Genomic DNA, 20,034 nt, shown 5'->3' on the forward strand with positions numbered 1-20,034 from the left:
GACCTGTTCTTGCATTGTCACCCTTTTTTTGTTGAATGAACGCCCCCTGCATCCCCTTACCCACAAGCAGGCTACGACTATACACATAGGTGAGCAAGTGCGCTTTTAGCTGTCGCGCTTGCAACGAAACACGGGCATTACTTTTATATATATATATATATATATATATATATATATATATATATGTGGGCAAGCCCACATATTGCTAAGATATTAGCAAGAGGTAACTCCTCCAGAGATTGACCCTGGTACCCCATCTTCGAATGGAAGAGTCCAACGCTTTCTTTGGGGTTGTTATCTCCTCTGCGGGGTGAAAGCATTCAAGACTTGCTTTTCACCACAAGAAGTCCGCCATCTCTCTCTCTCCATCTAAGGTGAGTTCAAACATTTCATGGTATATTTGCTACAGTTACTTGGTAAAGATTTGAATAGTGGGCAACTAATATCATCAGAAGTAGACATTTTATCCTGAGTAGATGCTATTGAAGATAAAAGAATGGATTCCAAGAGAGCACTCTACACAGGTTACAAAAGTTGAGACATAAATGGCAAGCCTGAGAAATTCTACAAGTTCGATAAATGCAGCCGAGCTGGCCATTACCAATATAGTTTCATCGTGAATAGCCAGTAGCTTAATTGCTTTTAAAATGGACCACTTGGTCAGTTAAGCTCTACGTGTCTTGCGATTGTTTCATGAAAATAATGTACTTGGTTATGTATACTCTGTAAATTGACGGAGGAAACGGGATAATTATGTCAGTTATCAAATATGTTTCACAAACTATCCTATAACTCAGTAAAACTGAAACTTTACAGGGTATATAGTGTTGCATATTGTCATAAAAATGCAGTACTCCATGAGGCGTACAGGAAGGTATATAATGTGGGCCTGTCTGCCTGTTCAATAATTATTCTAGAAAATATTGCGAGTTGTTTTGTGTGTCTGTGCATGCAGTGATGGTATGCATGTGGCTAGTGTAATAATGTGGCTCAATGTGCATTGCAATGTCAGGGCATATAAGATTGTAGAATTAGACACTGCAGTGAAGAAAAGTCAGTGTACGCTTCAACAAACTCCGTCAAGACAAAGAAACCTCAGTGGTCTCCAAAGAAAGATACGCAGTGGAAAAGATAACAGTTTGATGGGCTAGGGGTACTTTCACACGGGAAGACTAACACACCACATGAGACAGCGTATGCGGAATGTCCCTCGAGGGAATACGTTGAGACTGGTGTTGAATGTTATAATTGTGTGTAGTGTAGATACCGTGTGCCATAATTTGACAGTCCAGGTTGAGGGATGAGTAATAGATGACTGTCTCACACAATTCTAAGTTAGATACCCCTCCTCTTAAAGTTTTGAAGTGTTACAGTATATGATAATACAGGATTGTATTTTCGCTAATGAAATTAAGTTGTGTGTTGTGGGTGTCAGCAGAAATAAGTAGGGTTATTATTAGGTATACAAGTTTGATGGGGGAGACGGAACTAGAATTAGAGTGTGAACACTCCTCCCACTGCCGGAGTGAAAACCACCGGTATGCACACCAGCGAGCCAGTGGTTCTCGCTCCAGCCCTGTGGTCGGATGTTGATGTGATGTGGTCACTCCTCTCCTGCCTCTCGCCAAGGTTGAGATAACTCTGTACCTCGGCAGTGTAGATAGCTTGCTACTTTCTTCCCCCTGCCTAAACAAAGTCTCTGTTTTAAGTTTTGGACACCACTTGGGAAAGTGAGAGAGTTTATCTCCTCTTTTGAGGAGCCATCTCGAAGAGTGCTGGGGAAAAGAGAGGAGGTGTTTTATTTTATTTTAGTTCAGGAAGACAAGTTAGAAAAGAACCAGTCAGTGCAGATTGGTAGTAGAAATATACAACAAATGTCAGTGTTATTATATGTAGCCTGAGAGAATCCAATCATTTGAGTCATCGAATTGTTTTGAAGTGAGAAGGAATAAGTTTAAGGGCTTTTTCCATATTGATTTTCATTTGTTTTGGAACAGAATGGCTTAGATAAACGAACAAACATTTTCTCAATTAGTTACATAATGAGTTGGCAGAATAAATTGGAATAATGTTTGAAGTTAGATTAAGTGCGTTGTAATTTTATGACTAATTATGATTTGTGTATTTGTAGCACCAATGAATTATAGGCATTGATATGGGTGTGACATAGAACTGCATTCTTACCTATCGCACAGCTCTATGGGATGTAATCGATAGTAGAGATAGGAAAGGGATCAGTGAGAGATCGTGTTATAACTCATATACCTAATGAGTAACCGCTTTACAGCTAAATAAAGAAGGGTGTATTAATTTAGTTGTTTACAGCTGGGGATAGGGTAGGCAGACAAATAACACAGTATATCACATGTTGTTTTGTTTCACACAGAGTGAGCAGTTCTCATTCGTAATTACAGGCTTGTAGCACTAAGCAGATGTTGTGTAAACACGGTGTGCTGACATAGAGGCCGTAATTGTTGTACATGATTTTGTTTATAAGTTGTTTTGTGTTTTATCATTTGAGTATTGCTAATATATAGTGAGAACTTTGAGCAAAAAAAAATGGGTTTTCATCGGGATTCGATATATATATATATAAACATATATATATATATATATATATATATATATATATATATATATCCGTTGGGTATATATCCGTCGGGAATATTATAGTTTGTTGAGGATTGAAAAGTGCTCAATGCTGTAAAGCAGAGCATAGATTATTAGGCGTACCTGTGTTTTGGTGTCTTGTCTGCTACCGGCGGTTTCACGCTGTCGCGATCTTCAGTCTGCCTGAAGATCGCGACAGCGTGAAACCGCCGCAGACAAGGCACCAAAAACACAGGTTAGCCTATATATATATATATATATATATATATATATATATATAAACATTTATATATATACATATATATATATATATATATATATATAAACATTTATATATATACATATATATATATATATATATACATATATATATATATATATATATATATTTATTCATCTATTCATTTATTTATTTATCAGTGTCACTTATTCAAATTCGTACTACTACTAGTCTCATTCTGAACGTGCAAAGCGTCTCATGTTTATTGTGTTTGTAAAAAAAAAAGGATTTGTTTAAAGGATAGATGTATTTACGTTGTTCCTTGAATAAAAAGCTTTAATGAAAACAGCAAATTTTGAGAGCTATATACGTGTGACTCACACCTATTATCACTGGTATTTCTTACACACACAGAAAAAAAACACACACACATAAACACAAACGCACGCACACATCGTTCATATACTGCAGTATTTTCCTGATTATGCAGTGGTGTGGAGTAGTGTAACGAGATATACTAAAGACATGCATCAGATCCTTCTTAATTAAAAGCCGATTACAATAATAAGCCTCATTTTCACTTCATGCCTTCTCGTGTCGTTCACAATCACTCGCCATCAACTCCCTCGTTATGGTACACAAGTCTGTTTTTAACTGGTGATGTTCATTATTCCGAAGGTTTCGTTAATCTAAAAATTAAACAGGGTTAGTTTTTTTTTCGAAGGTTTGTTATTCCGAAACACACAAATTTTAAAGGTATAGATACAATCGTTAATCCGACAATGAAACAGGTTTCGTTAATCAGAACAACTATATTGTGGCATTATAGGCCAGTTCACAGTTCCATTCTGAGCATGTGCAGATAAAGGTGATTTGGGACCTTCTCTTGAAATGAATTTACAACTGAGGTATTCAAAACCTAGATAGGGCTTCATAACATCTGTGTTAAAAATGAACCAGGTGCAGATTGGCATTTACAGGTGAATGTACATTCTTTTCAGCAAAATCTAACAAAAGCCATTAATGCAGCACTGACATGTAAATTACCACTTCCTGCATGGCTGTTTTCAACTGCTCTTCATGAAGACTATTCCATGTTTTGCAAAGTCTGTGGTTGGAGAGGTCATTTGAAACTAGTGCTAACTGTGAACTGGCTTATTCCGAAAGTTCTTTTATCCGGAAAAAAATTGCACACTCATGAACCTTCGGAATCATAATCCTTCTCTTTTGGGGGAATTAGAAGCCTTTGGAATAACAGACACACTTTGGAAAAATGAACTGTAATCGTTCCAAACAGCAATCACGAGTCACGACGAGGTATGCAACACTTGCAACTGTCAATTTGGTGCAAAATTTATTAATCATGACCCCTTTGCTGCCCCCCATTAATCCGATGATAAAGTTTTATTTGATTTTCTTCCATGAGACTTCATATACTAAATTTGTATTTCAAACAGAAACTCCTGTATGATTAATGCTTATACTACCAAGTGAGTAGATCTGCCTGAGTATATACATCTTAATGCATACTATTATTCATATAATATTATTAAAGGGGTGGTACAGTATTGGTGGGGATGAAAATTGGGCTTTAACGTTATGCGAGATACCAGGAAAACACTTATGACATAGTACAGAAATACCATTATAAAAGGAATTCAAAGTTTATTTAATAAAAATCGGGTTTGGAATAGCTGAAACATCCAAAAACAAAGTTAAATAAATCAATCGTAATAAATTTAATGTGGGTCCCACACTTTATTAGGATCGCTCTGTTTTGGATATCTCCGCCATTTCAAAACCAATTTTCATCAAATAAACATTGAATCCCTCTTCGAATTACATGCTCTTTCATATTTCATAAAAGGTTTCTCACTATCTCACCAAAAGAAAAATGATAAAAATCTGAAGTTAAGGCTCAATCAAAACTATACGATCCCTTTAACATTAAACGTGGGGTAAAAGCATGTATTAGACAGAAATGGTGAATGCTGAGTATACAACAATAACATAGCATGTTAATCCAATCTATCATTGCGCTTCGACCAAGAAAGAATTATTTACAGAGAGACACTATACATCACCCACTACTAAGAAACTGAACTAAAACACTGTCTGACTAATGACCTATCGTTATTGCTGGCACGTGATCACAGCTGAAATCATTTTACTGCTTTGGAGTCGTTGGATACAAGACGAAAAAACAAAACAAAAACAAAACCATTTTGTGTACTTTGTCTTCATGATTCGAAAGATCATAGTATTACACTTATATGTAAAGTTTTGTATAATGTTTACGTTTTACTATGACTATACTCTTTATTCAAATTAAAACTTTTCCGAAATCAAAATTCAGAAATGCGCCTGATATTGTGGTACACACACTGACTATGATAATGTAGGCCTACTGGAAAATTACGCGTTTAAGCTTGTACAATTTGCACCCTTGTTCAAGCTTGCTCGTTTTTAATACGCTGTTATGATATAATTTAAATTCTGTATACCCATTTCATAAACACTACGTGCTTCTCATTTAGCTCGGTTACTTATATCTTGATAAGCTTCCTCAGTGTGTGGGCGAGGGTTATTAATAGAGGCATATCCGTTTTAGTAGCTTGTGGCTGTTGTCTAGAACCAAATCGATAAATTCATGTCGCTCATAATACTGTATACGCTTTTATTTTCGCGTACAGATATTTTCGTGAATGAGGGGGACACAGACATTTTCGCGAGATGTTGTTTTCGAAAACTGACACACACAAAGGCCTTCATAAGTACAATATTACCAAAATATAGTAGAAGTGTCTTTGCACCTTAGCGCATAGTGACATTTTCGCGTGTTGTCAAAATCGCGGTCCAACCGCTATTCGCGAAATTCGCGATAATTTAACCCTCACAAAAATAACAGCTTATACAGTACACCCTGTTGAGGACGGACTGATTTTGCTAAAACACGCATAAAACAGACAGTTGCCCGAGTATACTCGGGACTCGTCCTCAACTTGTCATTGAAATAACATCGTTATACATTTAAACTTGTGGAAATCTCGGAAAATCTGTTGATGCCCTGTGGGTTACCCAGAAATGTTCTGAGTACCCCATTGTGTCTGTAATATTTTTTTTTGGTTGTTTTTTTACACTCAGGTTTAAACGAAAGGAAGTGCACGCGTAAGAATTCTTCCATCTTCAGTTGCTTCTTTCATTAAGACGTCAACGTGATGCTCCTGTCGAAAATCCGTAACCCTCTCAAGTGTCCACTTTATTCAATATCAATTCATCAAAGGGTAGCTGGCCTCAGTGGCGATACCACACTGGTTGTTCTTGTTTCTGGACATCCAAATGTACCCCTCCATCCCCCAGTCAGTGCCCCAACTGATAGACAAAATGCACAGATGTTAACAGTATCATTTTGATGTTGACATCCTGCTTCATTAGAATGTACATAAATGTATCAAACGCTGTGCGTCTACTCTAGCAGGCTTTAGATCTGCGACGGGAACGCTAAGACAACGCTAATTACGCCAAAAATGCAAGCGTTAAGGTTAAGGTTGAAATTTAATGTACGGTTAGGGTTAAATTTAGAGACACTTGTTCCCATTGTCCAACAGGGGAGGTTGCGTCATCTTAGCGTCCGCGTCGCAAGCTCGATACTAGGGAGCTTTAGATTTTAGACGCGCGGAAGTTGACCCACGCTTCTGCGCACGCTCAGAACATTTTTTTTTTCCTCTGAACGTCCGCGCGTCTAAAATCTAAAGCTCCTTATTGTCACATCAAGGAAGACGAGAGTTTAAAGGCTTAAACCACATAACATCGTTCATGCACGTTTATCTTCTACTGGAATCGCTTGTGACAGTGACTCACTTCGTGAAAGGCTCGTATACGTTTATACATGTTTGACACTTACTGGGAGTTAATTCTATTATATAGGGTGGTGGCGTAACGTACTTCTGTCGGGTGAGGGAGAGGCATATATGTAATATATGTATATATATTAATATATAACATTTATTCATTTAATATTTACTTATACACATACGTATATACATAAACAGCTAGTTACCCGAAGATTCGTCATTCCGAAAATGAAACGGGGTTTGCAGCCCGAACCCCGCCATCATAATTTGAACATGAAATAGATTGCAAAATGTGAAGTCAACCAAATTGAACTATAACTTCAAAAATAAAATGAGAAAAGAAGCGATTTGGGATAATCTCAGTTTGCCATGGCATTTATGATAAAGATATCGTGGAATACTTAACTACCTTTAAGAAAGGGACACTTTCTGTATGTTGGAAATTTTCGAGTGGGCGTACAAACTACAGTGAGAAGTCAGTGCCCTTTTTCGGCATATTATGACATGCTCCTGTATTGATGGTTGATTTAACAAATTTCTGTAATGCCTATAATTACTTGCCACATTTGGAAAAAAAGAGAGATGAAATAAAATCATTTCAGGTAAATCAATTCCAGGCACACAATTCAATTCAATTCAATTCAATTCAATTCAATTCAATTCAATTCAATTCAGTTCAATTCAATTCAATTCAATTCAATTTTTATTTTCCACTCATGGGGGGGGGGGGGGGGACACCCTCGTCAGGCAAAGGCTGTCTTGCAGAGGGGTCCGCACAGGTTAGAATACAAGCATTATACATACAGTATTACAAGCATAATATTCAAAGAACATGCAGAAAAATATAAACACCGTGGTAAGCCTGGTTTAGACAAAAAAAAAGAAGAAATAGGAAAGGAAAAAATAAACAAGGCCCTGGAATACGACATAAATAGAAACAAGAGCATGTGAGAATGAATTTCAAATACGGAAGAAAATCGGTATTGCTGATAATATATTTTGACTGTGGATTGATGAGTGCCAAAAAAAAATGGTCGCTATAATATATTCTCTCTCCATATCTTTCATACACAAATTATGAAAGACACAAAACGCAACTTTAATCAAAATGGACGTAATGACGTAATGATACATCGTGAATTCGTGGAGTGAACTCATTCATTCTATAATGTAAATCAAAATACCAGTCAACTATGTAGTGAATTACAAATTGACGTTCAAAATATTAATGGTCTAGATTGATATCTTGAGCAGCAATAAATCGTGGAAAGATTAGGCTGGCATCCGGACCGTCTGCTCGTAATGATTTTCTTCCCAGAATATTAACACCCTCTAACGACAAAAGAAGTAGCAGGCCCTTCGGCAAAGGTCGAGGGCGCATTTTGTGGAAGGGAGTATCACATTTGGCAAAGGGTCTGGAACCAGACTGTGGAAAGATTGAACAGAAGCAAACGAACAAACAAACAAACAACACTGGGACTAGGTCTCACCTGTTCTTCACGATCCAGTAGTCGTCACCCCAGAAAGTACTGTCATAGCCAACAGCCAAGACTCCATGATCAAGAACCTGCGTAGAGCAGTCAGGTTCATCATATACACCTGTAGAGAAGATAGAGCATTGGGCGTTTCGTGCTTGCAAATAACCGTTTCATGATTGAACAATGAAGTGATATTCAGTGCGCCTTTTGTTGTGGCCATTTATGCAATATACTTCTATTTAGTAGGCCTATTATAAATTACACAGATATCACAATGATATCCCCTCACTCACAATTTAAGTACTGTATGCACAACTCAAAATATGGCAATAGCCAACAGGCTGTTTTTTGGTTTTCTAGTTATTGCCACTGTATCTAACCAAGGCCGGCGATACGTTTTTGAAAGTGAGGGGGCCCAGTTTATGAGAACAGGGACCTCGATTCATTTTGAGGACGGAGGGGGAAAGACATTTTGGATAACATCCTTATTTCTGGTGCCAATTCCGGGGTTAATCGGCTGACAAGCAAAGAAAAAAAGACTTAACCCCAATTTTATAATGCCAATTTCGGGGTTAGTAGCAAGACCCTATGTATTCGGCAAAAAAAAGGGAAAAAGTGGAAGGCCTTTTGAGCCGGCCCTGTCTACATTTACTTTCAGTCAGATATAAAAATCACTTTTTTAGGGGATCAGAGTGAAATATTGGTCTTACCAGAGGAGTAGAGCTGGAAGGATAGATTACTGGCGTCAATACCAACTGAAATGGGTCCAATGTTAGCTACGGCTTTCTGCAGGGCTCTCTCTTTGGGAGGGGAGACTATTGTGTAGTCACTGCAGGTCGCTCCAACGCAGTCTGGTCTGAAGCGGCAATTTCCATCCTTTATTTGTGTGTTGTTGTCATTGTTTTTTGTAGGCGAAACAATGAAAGTGTTTACTTTGAAGCAATATTAAACGTCATTCTAGAAACATGTATTGCGTGTAATGCAGTGACATACAAAATTACGACGATCATATTTGCCTTATTTTTGGTCTTATGTGCAAGTTAATAAAGTGTAGGACGGGCGGTTTGAGTTAGGCAGTTCTTTCCGTGGACATTTATGGCCGTTGTATTTAATTCCACCGGATTATGATCACGCAGTAGCCCATGTATAAAAACGTACTGGTAAACGAATCAACATTAGCCATATGCGTGTGTTACAAAATATATCCAAGAGTTATGTTGAAGGATAGAGCTTAGAGTGTGCAGAAAAGAAGATGACACTTCTTTGTTAAATAGTTACAGATTTGGTGATTTGTAGGCCTAGACCTTTTCACGTCAGCAGAAGTCAACATGAAATTGGATGCTGGGGAAATAATATGAAAACGAATAAATAGATAAATAAAGAGCTTATGGCATTGAAGAAAGGAAGACATTGAATGAAATGCAAATTGAACTAGACTTAGAATTTGTCAACACTGACAAATTAGGTGATCCGATCTGTTTGGAAATCAATGATGTGAGTCCTGATCCAAATAGGCATGACCATACATGTTTTATCGGTGTTGAGGGGACATTGGCTGTGTGATGTTTGGATTCTCATTTAGAAAAGGGAGTCAGACCTGCCATCTTTGGTACCGAATTTCGTATACAGTAACGAAGATACAGAATGAAGTACAGTATACAATATGACCTTTGACCCCACTTTGCACACCCAAGATGACATCTGAGCAAAAAGTGGTTATTTTGTGAAATGATTCTTGTAACATGGTCTTTGCGTGTGCAAAATGTGGAAAAAGATAGGACATGTATTCACCAAGATACAGGATGAAACATTTTTTATCTTTGACCCTAATTTACATAACCAAGATGGTGTCCGATAAAGTAGCTGTTATTTTTTTGAAATAATGTATGTGACATGAACTAAACATGTGCAAAATATGGGGGTAATAGGGAATGTCTTTCTTGAGTTATTGCAAAGAAAGTTGCAAAAAGAAAGAAATATGAAAAAAATACATCGAAGCTAAGCTTTAATTTTAGCAAAGTGTTATGACGTGATTTCGATGTCGTATGAGTAAACGAAGGACACATAACGATAGCGCAAAGTCTCAGCTACAACATATTAAAATCTAGGAGAAACTCACCGAAGGGTCAGTGAGCTAGTGCTCAATAAAGACAATCATGTCAATTTTCACATCTAGAAAAATTCCCTCCCATAGAGATAACACGTCATTACGAAGATACAGAAAGAAGTACATATGACCTTTGACCCCACTTTGCACAGACAAGATGGCATCTGAGCAATAAGTGGTTATTTTGTAAAATTCAATACATCAAAGATAAGCTTATTTCAACCACGTTTTTTGACATGATTTCGTCTTCGTATGAAGAACAAAAGGCACACTAGCAATAGCGCAAAGTCTCAGCTACAACATATTAAAATCTGGGAGGAATTCACAGAAGGGTAAGTGAGCTAGTGCTCGATAAAGACAATCATGTCAATTTTCGCATCTAGAAAAATTCCCTTCCATAGAGATAACACGTCATATAGAGAAAAAGGTACATATGACCTTTGACCCCAATTTACACAGACAAGATGACATCTGAACAAAAAGTGGTTATTTTGTGAACTGATCCTTGTAACATGGTCTTTGCGCGTGCAAAATATTGGAAAGATAGGATATGTATTCGCCAAGATACTGGATGAAACATTTATGACCTTTGACCCTAATTTACATACCCAAGATGGTGTCCGATCAAGTAGTTGTTATTTTATGAAATAATGTACGTGACATGAACTAAACATGTGCTAAGTATGGGGCTGATAGTCATTGTTGTTGTTCATCTATTGCACAGAAAGTAGTAGAAAGAAAGAAAAATAAAGAAAAAATTATATTATTTTATAGAAATTTAAAGGAGAAGCATAAAAAAATCAGAGAAAGATGAAGCTAGGAAAGGAGATTCAGACGAACTAAAGAAAAAGAAGAAAAAAGTGTTTAAAAAATATAAAAAAAAAATATTGGCAGGAGTGAGCTTCGAACCAGGGACCTTAGGATTACGAGTCGGATGCGCTATGCAATGACCTATTTCATGCTCCATAGGCCCTGTGTATTAAGCAAAATGACGCTGCATCGAAACTACGTGCCATTTTCAACCAAGTTTTTCGACGTGATGCCGACGTCATATGAAAAAATGAAGGTCACATTAACGATAGCCCAAAGTCTCAGCTATAACATACTAAAATCTGGGGAAAATTCACCGAAGCATAAGTGAGCTAGTGCTCGAAAAAGATAGTAATGTCAATTTTCACTGCCAGAAAAACTGCTCTCCCATAGAGATAACACGTAAACTGGTCAAATTTTACAAGGATACTTTCAATCCATTTTTACGAGGTGATGACGTTATCCAATCAAAATGTTTTTATTACATTAATGAAAGAACATTTCGTAAGCTACAACATACTGAAATCTGGGTGAAAATTGGCGAAATTTAAGTGAGATACGCTCGAGTGAATTTGAAATTTGATGACGTCATTTTGAAAATTTACTTTTTTTACTTTATTAAGAAATTTGATATCTTTTCATCATTTTTTCAGTATCGCCAACCCATGAAATGACATGTACAACTCACCAGCTTTTAAAATATGTAAAGAAAATGGGGGGTCACCGTTCATCCTGACGAGTAAAATCAGATTTAAATTTGGCGGTTTTTTGGCATAGTTGCACTGTATATCGCCATTGACGCGCGCGCGGAATTTCAACTTTGACGGGCCCGTATGACGTCATATTGAGTCGGATTGACTTGAAATTTGATAGAAATATACCTTGGCATTTCAGACATGCGATGCGTGTGAAAAAACGGGAAATTTCTGTTGCATTTGAGCTGTGCGTGCGTATATATGCGCGCGCGTACGCGTCCGTCCGATTTTTTCAATTTTTCAAAAAATGCTCCAAATGGTCTGAAACGTGTGCAAAAAAAATTTGAGCTCGATTTGAGCATACAAATATTTCAACGCGCGCGTACGCGCACGTTTTAAGGCATAGATGAATTTTGAGAATATGAGTAGAATGCGCTTGACTTGAAATATATGTGACGTAAATTTCATTGAAAAACTCCATTCCATTAATGAGATATGATTGAAAATGTGTTTTCATATAATGACGTCATAGTGACGTCACGGTTGACTGATCACTATGATTTTACTTGCGCTGCCGTCTTTGCGATATGATACATATATGGTATAAGTTTGACATTGATAGGCAATGCACTTTCTGAGCTAACCTCTGCACAACTTTTGTCCAGAAATAAAGAAAGAAAGAAAGAAAGAAAGAACTAGAGATTGTAATTTGTCATCACTGACAAATTAAGGTGATCCGATCTTTTTTTTAATCAATGATTCGAGTCCTGATACTGCAAAGTCTCAGCTACAACATATTAAAATCTGAGAGAAATTCACCGAAGCATAAGTAAGATAGTGCTCGATAAAGAGAGTCATGTCAATCTTCACATCTAAAAAATTCCCTCCCATAGAGATAACACGTCATAGCGAAGATAGAAAAAGAAGTACATATGACCTTTGACCCCACTTTGCACAGACAAGATGGCATCTGAGCAAAAAGTGGTTATTTTATGAAATGATCCCTATAACATGGTCTTTACGTGTGCAAAATATGGGAAAGATAGGACATGTATTCACCAAGATACAGGATGAAACATTAATGACCTTTGACCCTAATTTACATACCCAAGATGGCGTCTGATCAAGTAGTTGTAATTTTATGAAATTATTTTCGTGACATGAACTAAACATGTGCAAAATATGAAGGTGATAGGGGCTGTTTTTCTTGAGTTATTGCAAAGAAAGTTGCAAAAAGAAAGAAATATTTCAATACATCAAAGATAAATTTTAATTTCAACCAAGTTTTTTCACGTGATCCCGACAACGTATGAAAAAACAAAGGGCACATTTACGATAGCCCTACATCTCAGCTACAACATATTAAAATCTTAGAGAAATTCACCGAAGCATAAGTGAGCTAGTGCTCGATAAAGATAGTCATGTCAATTTTCATTTCCATAAAAATTGCACTCCCATAGAGATTACACGTAAACTGGTCAAATTTGACAAGGTTACCTTCAATCCATTTTTTCAAGGTAATGTCGTCATCAAATCAAAATTGTTTAATAACATTAATGAAAGAGTATTTCATAAGCTATAACATATTGAAATTTGGGTGAAAATTGGCAAAGGATTAGTGAGATACGCTCGAGTAAACTTGAAATTTGATGACGTCATTTTGAAAATTTACTTTTTTTACTTTATTAAGAAATTTGATATCTTTTAGTCATTTTATCAGCATAGCCAGCCCATGAAATGACATGTACAACTCATCAGCTTTCAGAATATGTAAAGAAAATGGGGGGTCACCGTCCATCCTGACGAGTAAAATCCGATTTAAAATTGGCGTTTTTTTGGCATAGTTGCACTGTGTATCCCCATTGACGCACGCGCGGAATTTTGAATTTGACGGGCCCGTATGACGTCATATTGAGTCGGATCGACTTGAAACTTGGTAGAAATATTCCTTGACATTTCGGACATCCGATCCGTGTGAAAAAATTGAAAATTTCTATTGCATATGAGCTGTGCGTGCGTATATGTGCGCGCGCGTACGCGTCCGTCCAATTTTTTCAATTTTTCAAAAAATGCTCCAAATGGTCTGAAACGTGTGCAAAAAAAATTTGAGCTGGATTTGAGCATACAAATATTTCAACGCGCGCGTACGCGCGCGTTTTAAGAGAAAAAATGAATTTTGAGAATATGAGTAAAATGCGCATAACTTGAAATATATGTGACGTAAATTTCATTGAAATATTTCATTCCATTAATGAGATATGCATGAAAATGTGTTTTCATATAATGACGTCATAGTGACGTCACGGTCGACTGATCACTATGATTTTACTTGCGCTGTCGTCTTTGGGACATGATACATATATGGTATGAGTTTGACATTGAGAGGCAATGCACTTTCTGAGCTAACCTCTGCACAACTTTTGAGGAGAAATAAAGAAGAAGAAGAAGAAGAAGAAGAACTAGAGATTGTAATTTGTCATTACTGACAAATTAAGGTGATCCGATTTTTTTTTAATCAATGATTAGAATCATGATCACAATAGGCATGACCATACACGTTTCATCTGTGTTTAGAGACATTGGCCGTGTCATGTTTGGATTCTCATTTAGAAAAGGGAGTCATGTCTGCCATCTTTGGTACTAATTCTGTATACACTAGATAACGAAGATACAGCAACAAATACATATGACCTTTGACCCACCTTTACACTCCCAAGATGACATCTGAGGAAAAAGTGGTTATTCTGTGAAATGATTCTCACAATATTGTCTTTGCGTGTGCAGAATATGGGAAAGATAGGACATGTATTCACCAAGATACAAAATGAAACATTTATGACCTTTGACCCTATTTTACATACCCAAGATGGTGTCCGATCAAGTAGTTGTGATTTTATGAAATAATGTACGTGACATGAACTAAACAGGTGCAAAACATGGAGGTGGTAGGGGCTGTTTTTTTTTAGTTATTGCAAAGAAAGTTGCACAAAGAAAGAAATATCTCAATACATCGAAGATAAGCTTTAATTTCAACCACGTTTTTAACATGATTCCGACATTGTATGAAAAATTGAAGGCTGTCTTTCGATAGCGTAAAGTCTCAGCTACAACATATTAAAATCTGGGAGAAATTCACTGAAGGGTAAGTGAGCTAGTGCTCGATAAAGACAATCATGTCAATTGTCACATTTAAAAAAATTCCCTCCCATATAGATAACACATCATAACGAAGATAAAGAAAGAAGTACATATGACCTTTGACCCCAATTTGCAAAGACAAGATGGCATCTGAGCAAAAAGTGGTTATTTTGTGAAATGATTCTTATAACATGGTCTTTGCGTGTGCAAGATATTGGAGAGATAAAACATGTATTCACTAAGATACAGGATGAAACATTTATGACCTTTGACCCTAATTTACATACCCAAGATGGTGTCCGATCAAGTAGTTGTTATTTTATGAAATAATGTACGTGACATGAACTAAACATGTGCAAAATATGGGATTAATAAGCATTGTTGTTGTTCATCTATTGCACAGAAAGTAGTAGAAAGAAAGAAAAATAAAGAAAAAAATATGTTATTTTTATAGAAATTTGAAGGAGAAGCATGAAAAAATCAGAAAAAGATAAAGTTAGGAAAGGAGATTAAGACTAACTAAAGAAAAAGAAGAAAAAAAGTGTTCAAAAAAAAAAACTGGCAGGGGTGAGCATCGAACCAGGGACCTTAGGATTACGAGTCGGATGCGCTATGCAATGACCTATTTCATGCTCCATAGGCCCTGTGTATTAAGCAAAATGACGCTGCATCGAAGCCACATGCAATTTTTCAACCAAGTTTTTCGATGTGATACCAACGTTGTATGAAAAAATGGAGGGCACACTTACGATAGCCCAAAGTCTCAGCTACAACACACTAAAATCTGGGAGAAATTCACCGAAGCATAAGTGAGCTAGTGCTCGAAAAAGAGAGTCATGTCAATTTTCACTGCCAGAAAAACTGCACTCCCATAGAGATAACACGTAAACTGGTGAAATTTTACAAGGAAACTTTCAATCCATTTTTACGAGGTGATGACGTTATCCAATCAAAATGTTGTTATCACATTGATGAAAGAACATTTCATAAGCTACAACATACTGAAATCTGGGTGAAAATTGGCGAAATTTAAGTGAGATACGCTCGAGTGAATTTGAAATTTGATGACGTCATTTGGAAAATTTACTTTGTTTACTTTATTAAGAAATTTGATATCTTTTAATCATTTTTTCAGTATCGCCAACCCATGAAATGACATGTACAACTCATCAGCTTTTAGAATATGTCAAGAAAATGGGGGGTCATCGTCCATCCTGACGAGTAAAATCCGATTTAAAATTGGCGGTTTTTTGGCATAGTTGCACAGTGTATCCCCATTGACGCACGCGCGGAATTTTGAATTTGACGGGCCCGTATGATGTCATATTGAGTCGGATCGACTTGAAACTTGATAGAAATATTCCTTGACATTGTGGACATCCGATCCGTGTGAAAAAACTGAAAATTTCTATTGCATATGAGCTGTGCGTGCGTATATGCGCGCGCGCGTACGCGTCCGTCCGATTTTTTCAATTTTTCAAAAAATGCTCTAAATGGTCTGAAACGTGTGCAAAAAAAATTTGAGCTCGATTTGAGCATACAAATATTTCAACGCGCGCGTACGCGCACGTACCAAGAGAAAATGTGAATTTTGAGAATATGAGTAGAATGCGCATAACTTGAAATAAATGTGACGTGAATTTCATTGAAAAACTTCATTCCATTAATGAGATATGATTGAGAATGTGTTTTCATATAATGACGTCATAGTGACGTCACGGTCGACTGATCACTTTGATTTTAGTTTGATTGCCGTCTTTGGGACACGATACATACATGGTATAAGTTTGAACTTGATAGGCATAGTACTTTCTGAGCTAACCTCTGCACAACTTTTGGGGAGAAATAAAGAAAGAAGAAGAAGAAGAAGAAGAAGAAGAAGAAAGAATCCGTACAGATACAATAGGTGATCCGAGAGGATACTCGGATCACCTAACTAGAGATTGTAATTTGTCATCACTGACAAATTAAGGTGATCCGATTTTTTTTTAATCAATGATTCGAGTCCTGATCGTAATAGGCATGACAATACAAGTTTCATCTGTGTTTAGAGACATTGGCCGTGTGAGGTTTGGATTCTCATTTAGAAAAGGGAGTCATATCTGCCATCTTTGGTACCAATTCTGTATACACTGAATAACGAAGATACAGCAACGAATACATATGACCTTTGACCCACCTTTACACTCCCAAGATGGCATCTGAGGAAAAAGTGGTTATTTTGTGAAATGATTCTTGCGACATCGTCTATGTTCGTGTGCAAAATATGGCAAAGATAGGACAGGTATTCACCAAGATGCAAAATGCAAAGTCTTAGGTACAACATAAAATCTGGGAGAAATTCACCGAAGGGTAAGTGAGAGCTAGTGCTCGATAAAGAAAAGCATGTCGATTTTCACATTAAAAAAAAATCCCTCCCATAGAGATAACACGTCATAACGAAAATACAGAAAGAAGTACATATGACCTTTGACCTCACTTTGCACACCCAAGATGGCGTCTGAGCAAAAAGTGGTTATTTTGTGAAATGATCCTTGTTACATGGTCTTTGTGTGTGCAAAATATGGGAAAGATAGGACATGTATTCACCAAGATACAGGATGAAACATTTATGACCTTTGACCCTAATTTACATACCCAAGATGGTGTCTGATCAAGTAGTTGTTATTTTATGAAATAATGTACGTGACATGAACTAAACATGTGCAAAATATGGGATTGATAGCCATTGTTGTTCATCTATTGCACAGAAAGTAGTAGAAAGAAAGAAAAATAAAGAAAAAAATATGTTATTTTATAGAAATTTGAAGGAGAAGCATAAAAAAATCAGAAAAAGATAAAGTTAGGAAGGGAGATTAAGAATAACTAAAGAAAAAGAAGAAAAAAAGTGTTTAAAAAAATGAAAAAAAAAATTGGCAGGGGTGAGCCTCGAACCAGGGACCTTAGGATTACGAGTCGGATGCGCTATGCAATGACCTATTTCATGCTCCATAGGCCCTGTGTATTAAGCAAAATGACGCTGCATCGAAGCCACGTGCCATTTTCAACCAAGTTTTTCGACGTGATGCCGACGTCGTATGAAAAAATGAAGGGCACACTTACGATAGCCCAAAGTCTCAGCTACAACATACTAAAATCTGGGAAAAATTCACCGAAGCAAAAGTGAGCTAGTGCTCGAAAAAGAGAGTCATGTCAATTTTCACTGCCAGAAAAACTGCTCTCCCATAGAGATAACACGTAAACTGGTCAAATTCTACAAGGATACATTCAATCCATTTTTACGAGGCGATGACGTCATCCAATCAAAATGTTGTTTTTACATTAATGAAAGAACATTTCATAAGCTACAACATACTGAAATATGGGAGAAAATTGGCAGAGGATAAGTGAGATACGCTCGAGTAAACTTGTAATTTGATGACGTCATTTTGAAAATTTACTTTTTTTACTTTATTAAGAAATTTGATATCTTTTAATCATTTTGTCAGCATTGCCTACCCATGAAATGACATGTACAACTCATCAGCTTTCAATATATGTAAAGAAAATGGGGGGTCACCGTCCATCCTGACGAGTAAAATCGGATTTAAAATTGGCAGTTTTTTGGCATAGTTGCACTGTATATCGCCATTGACGCGCGCGCGGAATTTCAACTTTGACGGCCCCGTATGACGTCATATTGAGTCGGATTGACTTGAAACGTGGTATAAATATTCCTTGACATTTCAGACATGCGATCAAAGTGAAAAAACTGGAAATTTCAATTGCATATGAGCTGTGCGTGCGTATATGCGCGCGCGCGTACGCGTCCGTCCGATTTTTTCAATTTTTCAAAAAATGCTCCAAATGGTCTGAAACGTGTGCAAAAAAATTTTGAGCTCGATTGGAGCATACAAATATTTCAACGCGCGCGTACGCGCACGTTTTAAGAGAAAATATGAATTTTGAGAACATGAGTAGAATGCGCATAACTTTAAATATATGTGACGTAAATTTCATTGAAAAATTCTATTTCATTAATGAGATATGATTGAGAATGTGTTTTCATATAATGACGTCATAGTGACGTCACGGTCGACTGATCACAATGATACATTAGATTTGCCGTCTTTGGGACATGATGCATACATGATATAATTTTGAAATTGACAGGCAGCGGACTTTCTGAGCTAACCTCTGCACAACTTTTGAGGAGAAATAAAGAAGAAGAAGAAGAAGAACTAGAGATTGTAATTTGTCATCACTGACAAATTAAGGTGATCCGATTTTTTTTTATCAATGATTCGAGTCCTGATCGTAATAGGCATGACAATACAAGTTTCATCTGTGTTTAGAGACATTGGCCGTGTGAGGTTTGGATTCTCATTTAGAAAAGGGAGTCATATCTGCCATCTTTGGTACCAATTCTGTATACACTGAATAACGAAGATACAGCAACGAATACATATGACCTTTGACCCACCTTTACACTCCCAAGATGGCATCTGAGGAAAAAGTGGTTATTTTGTGAAATGATTCTTGCGACATCGTCTATATTCGTGTGCAAAATATGGCAAAGATAGGACAGGTATTCACCAAGATGCAAAATGCAAAGTCTTAGGTACAACATAAAATCTGGGAGAAATTCACCGAAGGGTAAGTGAGAGCTAGTGCTCGATAAAGAAAAGCATGTCGATTTTCACATTTAAAAAAAATCCCTCCCATAGAGATAACACGTCATAACGAAAATACAGAAAGAAGTACATATGACCTTTGACCTCACTTTGCACACCCAAGATGGCGTCTGAGCAAAAAGTGGTTATTTTGTGAAATGATCCTTGTTACATGGTCTTTGTGTGTGCAAAATATGGGAAAGATAGGACATGTATTCACCAAGATACAGGATGAAACATTTATGACCTTTGACCCTAATTTACATACCCAAGATGGTGTCTGATCAAGTAGTTGTTATTTTATGAAATAATGTACGTGACATGAACTAAACATGTGCAAAATATGGGATTGATAGCCATTGTTGTTGTTCATCTATTGCACAGAAAGTAGTAGAAAGAAAGAAAAATAAAGAAAAAAATATGTTATTTTATAGAAATTTGAAGGAGAAGCATAAAAAAATCAGAAAAAG

At 36.7% G+C, this 20,034-nt stretch overlaps 1 protein-coding gene across 1 annotated transcript in view; it reads right to left on the minus strand.

Annotated features, from left to right (window-relative positions):
* Nucleotides 1-4,203: 4,203 nt before the first annotated feature.
* Nucleotides 4,204-20,034, minus strand: part of LOC139733744 (cathepsin L-like peptidase) — a 97,872-nt gene continuing 82,041 nt past the window's right edge. Inside the window, exons 5-7 of the mRNA XM_071644554.1 lie at nt 8,873-9,038; nt 8,175-8,283; nt 4,204-6,202 (exon numbers count right to left, since the gene is read on the minus strand). Of these exons, the coding sequence (XP_071500655.1) occupies nt 6,100-6,202; nt 8,175-8,283; nt 8,873-9,038 (378 nt within the window). The 3' untranslated portion in view covers nt 4,204-6,099. The remainder of the gene's footprint in view (nt 6,203-8,174; nt 8,284-8,872; nt 9,039-20,034) is intronic.

Source organism: Diadema antillarum, unplaced genomic scaffold (genome assembly GCF_040938485.1).
Source record: "Diadema antillarum isolate AM-2024a unplaced genomic scaffold, OU_Dant_1.0 seq00000488_RagTag, whole genome shotgun sequence".
In the NCBI taxonomy this organism is placed as follows: domain Eukaryota; kingdom Metazoa; phylum Echinodermata; class Echinoidea; order Diadematoida; family Diadematidae; genus Diadema; species Diadema antillarum.